At 46.7% G+C, this 12,055-nt stretch overlaps 1 protein-coding gene across 1 annotated transcript in view; it reads right to left on the bottom strand.

The window, feature by feature from the left end:
* The window catches only part of LOC121540424 (myomegalin), a 118,360-nt gene that overhangs the window by 92,454 nt on the left and 13,851 nt on the right, over positions 1-12,055 (bottom strand). Inside the window, exon 3 of the mRNA XM_041849286.2 lies at positions 11,259-11,338. Within this exon, the coding sequence (XP_041705220.2) occupies positions 11,259-11,338 (80 nt within the window). The remainder of the gene's footprint in view (positions 1-11,258; positions 11,339-12,055) is intronic.

Here is a 12,055-nt window from a genome sequence, read left to right as displayed (position 1 = left end):
GAATTGGTAAAATTAGTGACCATAGCAACTTTAAGCTTGGTATGATCGTCGGTGCCAGTATCTCAGAAACGTCCGGCCTCCTGGGCTTTTCACGCACGACAGTGTCTAGGGTTTACCGAGAATGGTGCGACAAACAAAAAACATCCAGTCAGTCAGCGGCAGTCCTGTGGGCGAAAACAGCTCGTTGATGAGAGGTCGAAGGAGATTGGCAAGAATCGTGCAAGCTGTCAGGAAAGCCATAAACAGGCAAATAACGGTGCAGTACAACAGTGATGTGCAGAACAGCATCTCGGAATGCAGAACTCATCAGGCCTTGTCACGGATGGGCTATTGTAGCTAAAAACAAGAAGAAGTGGCTCCAGTGGGCACGTGATCACCAACACTGGACAATTGAGGAGTGGAAAACATTGCCTGGTCCGACGAATCCCGGTTCCTTTTGCGTCATGTTGATGGCAGAGTCTGAATTTGGCATGAGTCCATGGCCCCATCCTGCCTGGTGTCAACAGTACAGGCTGGTGGCGGTGGAGTAATGATGTGGGGAATGTTTTCCTGGTACACGTTAGGTCCTTTGATACCAATTGAGCAACGTTTGAATGCCACACCTTGTAGAATCCATGCCCCGAATAATTCAGGCTGTTCTGGAGCCAAAGGGGGGTCCAACCCTGTACTAGATGGGTGTACCGAATAAACTGGCCACTGAGTGTATGAGCCCAAGCCCCCCCAAAAAACATGATTTAAAATAATGATTGTGCCTTTATACAATACACAGCCTTATAGCCTACCGCATATTACGCACCGCAGAATTCTTTTAAAAAATACATAGATTTAAGATGTCTTTGGTATATAATTGGTCTAGCCTATACTCCAAAATTAACAAAATTCTAGTAATCACCTTTGAGTATGGACTGTTTTATTATGCATACTGGATGGACTGTTTACCTTATGTTTACGCTCCAAACTTTCTATCCATGAGTCTGGGAATGTATAGCCCTAGGTGATGCTGTTGGTTCATTGATTGTGCAGGACGGCTTACAGAGTTAGCCTACAATTATAGTGCATTTGTATTTGAGTTTGAATAGCCTAGTAATTGGGCATTTTTATATTTTCATAATTAATAGGCTGACACATTACCTTTAGCTACAGAATATCTCACCACCATGCGTTTCCATTTCCTCCTCTCTTTCCTTCATTCCTTTCTCGAGAGCGCAGAGATAGGGGCTGTCAACAGTTTAATTAAATATGTTTAATTGTGAAAACATGTTACTATCGATTTTCCAAAACAGATTTCACTTGGTTTCCCAAATTAAGCATTGGGTAGCTGCAGGCACATGGTTGGTGAGCCCATGGCAAACAGAGCTTGGGTGGAATATCACCTGTCACGCAGCGAGAGGCTGCATGCTCCTCAAACATGATTCGTGAAGTGAAATAAATGTTATTATAAGCCCAGACATTTCTATATGCAATCCCTTGTGAAAGCAGAGTTTTGATGGTTGCCACTAAAAAGAAGAGGATCTCAGCTGCTCTATATTTATTTATCAGCTGCTCCGCTATAAAAGTGGAGTAGCCTACATTCGCCATCCAAGTGCATATGGATGACTTTTTTCCCCTGACCTTGTTCCTATTTGATAATGGGCCATTCTAAATCAAAAACAAATTGTACATATTTGAGCAACGTTTGAATGCCACACCTTTTAGAATCCATGCCCCGCAGAACAGGGTGTACAGCCTGATGGCAAGGAATAGAGCGCTAGCTTTTTTTGCGACTTTTTCAAAAAGTCAATAGCGTATAGTCACACGATGCAACCCATACAGTGGCTTGCGAATGTATTCACCCCCTTTGCATTTTTCAATTTTTCCTAATTAAAATAGATTTTTGGGGGGTTTGTATCATTTGATTTACCCAACATGCCTACCACTTTGAAGATGCAAAATCATTTTTTTTTGTGAAACAAACAAGAAATAAGACAAAAAAACTGAAAACTTGAGCGTGCATAACTATTCACCCCTCCAAAGTTAATACTTTGTTGAGCCACCTTTTGCAGCAATTACAGCTGCACGTCTCTTGGGGTATGTCTCTATAAGCTTGGCACATCTAGCCACTGGGATTTTTGCCCATTCTTCAAGGCAAAACTGCTCCAGCTCCTTCAAGTTGGATGGGTTCCACTGGTGTACAGCAATCTTTAAGTCATACCACAGATTCTCAATTGGATTGAGGTCTGGGCTTTGACTAGGCCATTCCAAGACATTTAAATATTTCCCCTTAAACCACTCGAGTGTTGCTTTAGCAGTATGCTTAGGGTCATTGTCCTGCTGGAAGGTGAACCTCCGTCCCAGTCTCAAATCTCTGGAAGACTGAAACAGGTTTCCCTCAAGAATTTCCCTGTATTTAGCGCCATCCATCATTCCTTCAATTCTGACCAGTTTCCCAGTCCCTGCCGATTAAAAACATCCCCACAGCATGATGCTGCCACCACCATGCTTCACTGTGGGGATGGTGTTCTCGCGGTGATGAGAGGTGTTGGGTTTGCACCAGACATAGAGTTTTCCTTGATGGCCAAAAACCTCAATTCTAGTCTCATCTGACCAGAGTACCTTCTTCCATATGTTTGGGGCGTCTCCCACATGCCTTTTGGCGAACACCAAACGTGTTTACTTATTTTTTTCTTTAAGCAATTGCTTTTTTCTGGCCACTCTTCCGTAAAGCCCAGCTCTGTGGAGTGTACGGCTTAAAGTGGTCCTATGAACAGATACTCCAATCTCCGCTGTTGAGCTTTGCAACTCCTTCAGGGTTATCTTTGGTCTCTTTGTTGCCTCTCTGATTAATGCCCTCCTTGCCTGGTCCGTTAGTTTTGGTGGGCGGCCCTCTCTTGGCAGGTTTGTTGTGGTGCCATATTCTTTCAATTTTTTTATAATGAATTTAATGGTGCTCCGTGACATGTTCAAAGTTTAGGATATTTTTTTATAACCCAACCCTGATCTGTACTTCTCCACAACTTTGTCCCTGACCTGTTTGGAGAGCTTCTTGGTCTTCATGGTGCCGCTTGCTTGGTGGTGCTTCTTGCTTAGTGGTGTTGCAGACTCTGGGGCCTTTCAGAACAGGTGTATATATACTGAGATCATGTGACAGATCGCCAAGGGGGATGAATACTTTTGCAAGGCACTGTATATGTTTGGATTTCTAAGACATTTTAAGGTTTGTATCATTCACAACTAAATTTGCCAAATAACTCTAAATCTAGTGTATAGGACCTGTTTCAAATTATCACTTTTATGCTCAACATAGGCACTTCATATGCGCACTTGCTCTGGAATGGGAAAAATATCCTTTCTATTTTATTCAGCTAAGTTCAATTATGTTATCCTTACAATAAAATCATATAATATAAAATAATAGCACAGAACTTATAAGCATATCTTGTCTGTTAAATTAACTAGCTGTCACGCTCTGGCTCCGGGACTTTGTGTGTTGAGCCAGGGTGTGTTCGTTTCGTGGTGTTTTGTTTGGTTGGGTGGTTCTATGTGTTGTATTTCTTTGTTTGGGTCAATGACTCCCAATCGGAGGTAACGAGTGTCAGCTGTCGGCTCGTTATCTCTGATTGGGAGCCATATTTATCTGTATGTTTTCCTGTGGGTGTTGTGGGTTTTTGTTCCATGTTCAGTCATTGTCACTGTTGGACTTCACTATCGTCATTTTGTTTTGTTGTTTCGTGGTTGCTTTAATATAATAAAGTCAACATGTTCGCTCAACACGCTGCGTATTGGTCTGCTCCTTCGTCAGACGATCGTGACAGAAAAACCCACCACAAAAGGACCAAGCAGCGTGTCCAGGAGCAAAGGGTCTGGACATGGGAGGAGATTTTGGACGGAAAAGGGTCCTGGACTTGGGAGGAGATCCTGGATGGGATGGATCGCCGTCCATGGAGCGAAACAGTGGAGAGGCGACGGAGAGAGGAGCAACGGCGTCGGCAGGGCCATCGTCGGAGGGACATGGCTTGGGCGGTTGGGCAGCAGGAGGCTGCCACAGGGAGATGTGGAGAGAAGGCTATCGGATTACGGGAGCCATTGGCGAGTAGAGGAAGGGAAGTTGTTGCGGCACGGCGTGAGAGACTGATGTGTGTTACCAGTCCGGTCCGGCCCGTTCCTGATCCCCAGTTAAAGCCAGTGGTGTGTGTTCCCAGTACGGACCGGCCTGTTCCTACTCCACGCATCAAGCCCACGGTGTGCGTCGCCAGTCCAGCCCGGCCGGTTCCTGCTCCACGTACTAATCCTACGGTGTACGTCGCCAGCCCGACCCGGCCTGTTCCTGCCACTCGCACCAAACCTACGGTGCGCGTCGCCAGCCCGGTCCGGCCTGTTCCTGCCACCCGCACCAAGTCTACGGTGCGCGTCGCCAGCCCGACCCGGCCTGTTCCTGCTCCACGCACAGAACCTACGGTGTGCGTCGCCAGCCCAGCCCGGCCTGTTCCTGCTCCACGCACAGAACCTACGGTTTGCGTCGCCAGCCCAGCCCGGCCTGTTCCTGCTCCACGCACAGAACCTACGGTGTGCGTCGCCAGCCCGACCCGGCCTGTTCCTGCCACTCGCACCAAACCTACGGTGCGCGTCGCCAGTCCGGTCCGGCCTGTTCCTGCCACCCGCACCAAGTCTACGGTGCGCGTCGCCAGCCCGACCCGGCCTGTTCCTGCCACTCGCACCAAACCGACGGTGCGCGTCGCCAGCCCGGTCCGGCCTGTTCCTGCCACCCGCACCAAGTCTACGGTGCGCGTCGCCAGCCCGACCCGGCCTGTTCCTGCCACTCGCACCAAACCTACGGTGCGCGTCGCCAGCCCGGTCCGGCCTGTTCCTTCTCCCCGCACTAGCCCTGAGATGCGTGTCCTCAGCCCGGTACCTCCAGTTCCGGCACCACGCACCAGGCCTACGGTGCGCCTCAGACGGCCAGAGTCTGCCGTCTGCCCAACGGGGCCTGAACTGCCCGTCTGCCCAAAGGCGCTTGAACTGGCCGTCTGGACTGAGCCTGCAAAGCCGCCCGTCTGCCATGAGCCTTCAGAGCCGTCCGCCAGACCGGAGCCGCTAGAGCCTTCCGCCAGACAGGATCAGCCAGAGCCTTCCGCCAGACAGGATCAGCCAGAGCCTTCCGCCAGACAGGATCAGCCAGAGCCTTCCGCCAGCCATGAGCAGCCAGATCCGTCAGCCGGCCATGAGCAGCCAGATCCGTCAGCCAGCCATGAGCAGCCAGATCCGTCGGCCAGCCATGAGCAGCCAGATCCGTCGGCCAGCCATGAGCAGCCAGATCCGTCAGCCAGCCATGAGCAGCCAGATCCGTCAGCCAGCCATGAGCAGCCAGATCCTTCAGCCAGCCATGAGCCGTCCAGCCAGGATCCGCCAGAGCCAGCCAGCCAGGATCCGCCATTGAGTCCGGTGCTGTCCCTTAGCCCGGTGCTGCCCCTTATCCTGGTGCTGCCCCTTAGTCCGGTACTGCCCCTTAGTCCGGTGCTGCCCCTTAGTCCGGTGCTGCCCTTTAGTCCGGTGCCGCCCCTTAATCCAGTGGGGTTTAGTTGGGGGGTGGTCATGTGGAGGAGGCTACGTAAGCGGGTAGTGGCTATGGTGGGGTGGGGATCAAGGCCGGAGCCAGAGCCACCGCCGAGGAGGTATGCCCACCCAGCCCTCCCTTGTTTAGCCTTATTGAGGCGCGGTCGCAGTCCGCGCCTTTAGGGGGGGGTACTGTCACGCTCTGGCTCCGGGACTTTGTGTGTTGAGCCAGGGTGTGTTCGTTTCGTGGTGTTTTGTTTGGTTGGGTGGTTCTATGTGTTGTATTTCTTTGTTTGGGTCAATGACTCCCAATCGGAGGTAACGAGTGTCAGCTGTCGGCTCGTTATCTCTGATTGGGAGCCATATTTATCTGTATGTTTTCCTGTGGGTGTTGTGGGTTTTTGTTCCATGTTCAGTCATTGTCACTGTTGGACTTCACTATCGTCATTTTGTTTTGTTGTTTCGTGGTTGCTTTAATATAATAAAGTCAACATGTTCGCTCAACACGCTGCGTATTGGTCTGCTCCTTCGTCAGACGATCGTGACACTAGCCTACAGTCTATGGCATGGCGCATAGCCAGATAACATACAGTAGGCTGACTCATATTCGGTTCTTCTGAAATACATTTTCTTCATATCATAATGTTTCTTTAGACCTGCCTAAAATAAATAATGGCTTTATTGTGATGGTGTACAGTTTATTAAATTGATTTATTAGACTTTTCAAAATGTAGATGTTCCAAAGGCATCAGCGGCTTGTACACATGGTGGCCAGGATATGCTAAACATGTTTACGTTAATTAACGGTCAATTACCGTGAGACCGGCAGTCATTTGCATGACAATAGCCGGCTGACAAAATTTCATGACCGCCACAGCCCTATGCTATGACACACACGCTCTCGTGACACAAACACATTGTGAGGTGCAGTGCCTAGAGCTGTTTTAAAGCTGATTTCACGCTGCCATGATGGGGCTGTGACAGCAGACACAGGGTACACAACAACACAACAACAACACAACAACCAAACAGGGTACAGAACAACACACCAATCCTCATCACAGTCATTGGGACAGCTTTACAGCATACAGGTATTCAAGATCAACATTTTACAACCAAGCTGAATTGGTGGTACAGTTTTACAGTAAACAACCGTTTATTTCCACTTCCATTAGCTACAGTATGGTATTGAGGGGGAAGTTTACAGTAACATTATGGGAGTACTGTAGGCCTCTCTCTCTCTCTCTCTCTCTCTCTCTCTCTCTCTCTCTCTCTCTCTCTCTCTCTCTCTCTCTCTCTCTTTCTCTCTCATATGAGAGAGAGAGAAGGAGAGAGAGAGAGATGGAGAGAGAGAGACGGAGCAAGAGAGAGACGGAGCAAGAGAGAGACGGAGAGAGAGAGAGAGAAGAGGGAAGAAGAGCTAACCATACATATTAGAGAGAGGATGTAGCACTGTGAGCTGGAAAGGTGAGCTGAGCTGATGTTTAGGCTCTATGTATTGATCCTGTGCCACTCAGCCAGAGTTCTGCTGCTGCTCCACAGAAACCTGATCCATCTGTCGTAAGCACACCAATTACCAAGGGCAATCGGGTCTGAGACCATATTGATTTGTGAATGAAGACATAGTGCGCATTTCCCTACTCAGACTGTTCATTGCGCAGTCGCAGTTGCCCCTCCCTCGCATGCCTGCCTCACCTGGGAGGTTCCTGTTTTTCTACAGCCAAAAGACTACAATAGCCAGAAGGCTATTGACAACCAAAGCAACCACGACAGCAGTTGTTTAATATAGCAGTCAACCAGTCTCAAAATGATTAAATGTTTTGTTTCACGTAATAAAGTATATTGTCGAGTTCTACTTCAAATAGAGCACACTTTGTTAATATCATGTATGAAATCATATGATTTATGTCATTCAAATAAGTTCACTCACTCACCTAAGTATACCTGGATACACATTTGAAACATGGTTTTCTTTGTTTGGGCTAATAGCTATGGCTAATGGCTTTTACCCACTGCTTCTACCTAGCTAGCACATGGCACGTGGTAAATGCCTGCAATACACACCTCCCGTATAGATGGCGATAATTAGCACAACACTCAGTGCTCGGCCCCTCTTTCCCACCAAACATTCCTTTGTTCTTTGAGCAGCATTGCTGCGGGGGAGAGCTACTACAGCGCTGCGCAATTCGTGGCCATTTCGCTGTTTGCGACGTCATTTTTGGAAACAGCTCGGACACTTGTTTTAGCTATGAACCCAGCATGAACCGGCAGGAATTACCCTTTGGTTGTTGCGTCATCTCACCTGAGCAAGGGAACACAACTATAGCCTACTAGACTAATCAGTGGAGGGAAGACTAAAGGAGTGAGCATGCTTCAGTTCGGCTGGCCGAACTCGGCTAGGCAAACCGAATGAGTGTGCTCGCATACTCCCTTAAAAGACCTTCACTTGAAAAACGAGAAAAAAGCAGCAATAGTACTGTTTGTCCATTATTGAGACGCCGTAGCCAGTTTACATTTCCTCAAAATAGTCTGAATTAATCAAAGATAACTCAAGAAATCGGTCATTAATTCAGACATTTTTGCCGAGGAGATCTTAGTCCCACAATTTTACATCTAACTAAGATGTTTGTTGCAGTATTTCTCAATGAAAAAATGTGCATGAAAACGGGTCGTCGCTCATTGAATGAAAACAAATACTTTATCGAAAGAAAAAACATTCTGTTGACCAATCACTGACGAAGGGGCGTAGACTTCGGCTTACCTCGAGGAAAAATTACGTGTGCCCGAACAGCCGAAAAAACCCTTAACGAAGTCCAAAACAAACAAAACGTCCCAAAATGTCATCATAATATATGCACAAACTCTTCTGAACTGTTTCAGCTGGGAAGCATGCAGACCAAAAAAGGGTTATTCAAAGGGTTATCCTATGGGAACAGCCGAAGAACATTTACATTTACATTTACATTTACGTCATTTAGCAGACGCTCTTATCCAGAGCGACTTACAAATTAACCTTAAAGGTTCTAGATCTCCCCTCCGGGTAACAGTCAAGGTTTTGGTAATGTGAACCAGAGAACTGTGCTTTAGGTAGATAATATAATAATACAGTAATGTTACAGTGTATTACTCTCTCAGTGTTCTACAGCATTATAATGAGCAGCTAGAGAAACAGGCTCACGAAGCGATGGCTTCCCATCCGACAGCTTGGGGGCTGATATGAGCCGTGCGGTAGCTAGCTAGTCACAGAGAACACTGACCTATTTTAACAAGGCAAACAAAAACTACAGCAAGAGAGACAGAGCGGGTGACACACATAGAGAGAGAGAGAGAGAGAGAGAGAGAGAGAGAGAGAGAGAGAGAGAGAGAGAGAGAGAGAGAGAGAGAGAGAGAGAGAGAGAGAGAGAGAGAGAGAGAGAGAGGGAGAGAGAGAGAGAGAGAGAGAGAGAGAGAGAGAGAGAGAGAGAGAGAGAGAGAGAGAGAGAGAGAGAGCGAGAGAGAGAGAGAGAGAGAGAGAGAGAGAGAGAGAGAGAGAGAGAGAGAAAGAGAGAGAGAGAGAGAGAGAGAGAGAGAGAGAGAGAGAGAGAGAGAGAGAGAGAGAGAGAGAGAGAGAGAGAGAGAGAGAGAGAGAGAGAGAGAGAGAGAGAACAAGCTATGGAGATAAAGAATGAGAAATAGGCACCGAATTCTGCTGTCTTGAACCCTATGGGCTGTGGGTCTGGGTGGGATTGTTTGGGTGTATGGCAGACGGACTGTATTCGACTGCCACTCCACTCTACAGTAATTCTGCTTTAAAAGACCTTTCATATTATGTGGTTTTGGAGTACGGCACATTCAGACTAAGGGCAAAATAACAGATTAGCAATTGTAATTTGTCGTGAGGTTTTAATGGCCTAAATTATACCCAACTCTTATATCATTTTAAGTGTTTCTGTGGTCGTTTTAATTCACATTTACAGGCAGGCATATGCCTTCAATTTCTGAAATGGACTAATAAATGCTATTTGAGAAAGGGTATTTTGACTTTCTGATATTTTTCCCATGAAACCTCAGGATTGCAGTCAAGAGATGTTTGACAGTTACAAATGCTAGTCTGGCAGGTTCATGTTTCTTTGAGCTAGCGGGTTGAAGATTGACTCTTTAAACTGACACAAATTTGGAAAGAAGACAAACCTACGCACTCATGGACACACATTCACACACACACACATGCACGCACACACACACAGGCCGTTCTGTAACCTGGGTCCATTTACTCAGACCCCTCCGCTAAGACAACAGCACTAGTCTCTGTTGCTCTACTGTGAGCTTAGTGAAAAAACACACATTCAGTTCAACAGAGATACTGTGTTATATTAAATCGCCTTCACTGCTATAGCACTTCCAGTGACACAGAAAGTTCTATCAAAAATATATTTAGAGAAAAGGTGTATTTAACAGATTGAACCTGCTGTTACTATGACTGACATAGCGAGGCCTCTTTTATGAATCAGTAGTTTCCATTGTCAGTATTTTGCGTATGAAATTATATGTAAACAAAACCCCAACGGTGGAGACAACCGTCTTGACAACCCAACCCCTGGCATACAAAATCCATTGTTACCACCCAGAGCATATGGTACAAGATTTGCTATCTAGGCTATTTCAGAAAATGACATTCCCTGAACTGAAATTTGTCCCCACTTTTCTCTGTCCCTACTTTTATATTTTCCAGTTCGAATGCAGTACCAGTGTGTGTCTAGCCTGAGACTGAGTTAGCATAGTTCTCCTTCCAGTGACTGGGTCTGTATCTGTATAATAGTCTCTTTAGATATCTGCATGGCTCCCACAATTTTCAAATGCTCTAGCTTAAGAGTTGCTGTTTCCTAGGGTCTGGTTTCCGAGCATATGCATAGCGTGATTAATCCTATCCCCTCTATGAAGCAGCCAGTCGCAGGCTGCAGACAGACTTCAAAGGCAGCCGGCGTCGCGCTAGAACCAACACAATGGATCAGCCAGCCCAAACATCACTTCCCAGTATTCAATGCGTTGTGCTAGATTGGTTTGGGGACTCTGCTACACGAGCGGCTTCGTTGGGAAAACCAAGCCTTGGATTACCCTGAGTGACTAGACTACCCCAATGACTTCCTCAACCATCCAGCCCCCACTTCCACCCTTTCCCCCTAACCCCTATATCAAATCACAGATTCCCCCTTCCTCCCTCCCCTGAAGTCCTGTCCTTCAGAGTTCTATCAGAACCACAATAGCCTGGCGCTCAGCCCAGAACCTTTTACACTGGCTGAGCACTAGTGGAGAGGGAAACCAACCTCCTCCATTCACAACCATACACACCACTTACTGTATAGTAGTATACCACAGCTGCACTGCGTCACAAACACAATATAATTGATGTAGATTTCTGTACATACAAGTATGTGATCACGTCTCTGTGAATGAGTGCTCGATAGTGTTTTGTGTGCTTGGGTGTGTGGGCTATTTACAGTCCAGTTCTACGTGGCCATTATGCAGGAAGGATAAGGTGAGGAGAGCAATGATAGGGATTGGGGGAAGCTACAGGAGACCGGAATCATTTTTACCCATACTCTACTTGACTCTTCAGTTACCACATAATCATCACCAACACACCTAGACACACATTAACAGACAATTCTGACAGGCCAGAACACCACTTTCCACTAACTACCACACTGTACCAGACCATAAGAACAGGAGGGAGGAAGACAAGCCCTTACCTGTTCAAACTCTCTGAGGCTGTGGGTCTGGAGAGGAGGAGGAGGAGGAGGGCCTTTCTCTGTCTCATCACACAAGAAATCTAGGAAACAGAAAATGAAACAGTTGATAGGTTGCGAGAATTGTCAGGTAAAAAAATCTTATTTGGTTTTAAATAAAAACACCTCTGGATTCTCATCAGGCCATCGCTCAGTCAAAACTCTTAACAGGGTTGTTAGGATCAAGTGAATTGATTTGCAGCTCAATCAATTCCAGATAGTGGCTTTCTGGATAGCACTTTGCAAAAGTGTGTTTAATTTGCAAAACAACAGCATGTGTGTTGACGCTATCCTGAAAAGTCACAATCTGCAATTGATTGAATCCCGGCCTTAGTAACGGTGTGGAACTTAGGTTGTCTCATTAAATCCCTATTAGTGCATTCGTAAAGTATTCAGACCCCTTGACCTTTTCCACATTTTGTTACGTTACAGCCTTATTCTAAAATTGATTAAATAATACCCCATAATGACAAAGCAAAGACTGGAAATATTACATTTACATAAGTATTCAGACCTCAGTACTATGTTGAAGCCCCTTTGGCAGCGATTACAGCCTCCAGTCTTCTTGTGTATGACGCTACAATCTTGGCACACCTGTATTTGGAGAGTTTCTCCCATTCTTCTCTGCAGATCCTCTCAAGCTCTGTCAGGTTGGATGGGGAGCGTCGCTGCACAGATATTTTCAGGTCTCTCCAGAGATGCTTGATTGGGTTCAACTCCGGGCTCTGGCTGGGCCACTTAAGGACATTCAGAGACTTGTC

This window comes from Coregonus clupeaformis, chromosome 26 (assembly GCF_020615455.1).
Source record: "Coregonus clupeaformis isolate EN_2021a chromosome 26, ASM2061545v1, whole genome shotgun sequence".
NCBI classification, from domain to species: domain Eukaryota; kingdom Metazoa; phylum Chordata; class Actinopteri; order Salmoniformes; family Salmonidae; genus Coregonus; species Coregonus clupeaformis.
Note: the sequence above shows the minus strand (reverse complement) of the source record. Positions and strands in the feature narration are given on the sequence as shown.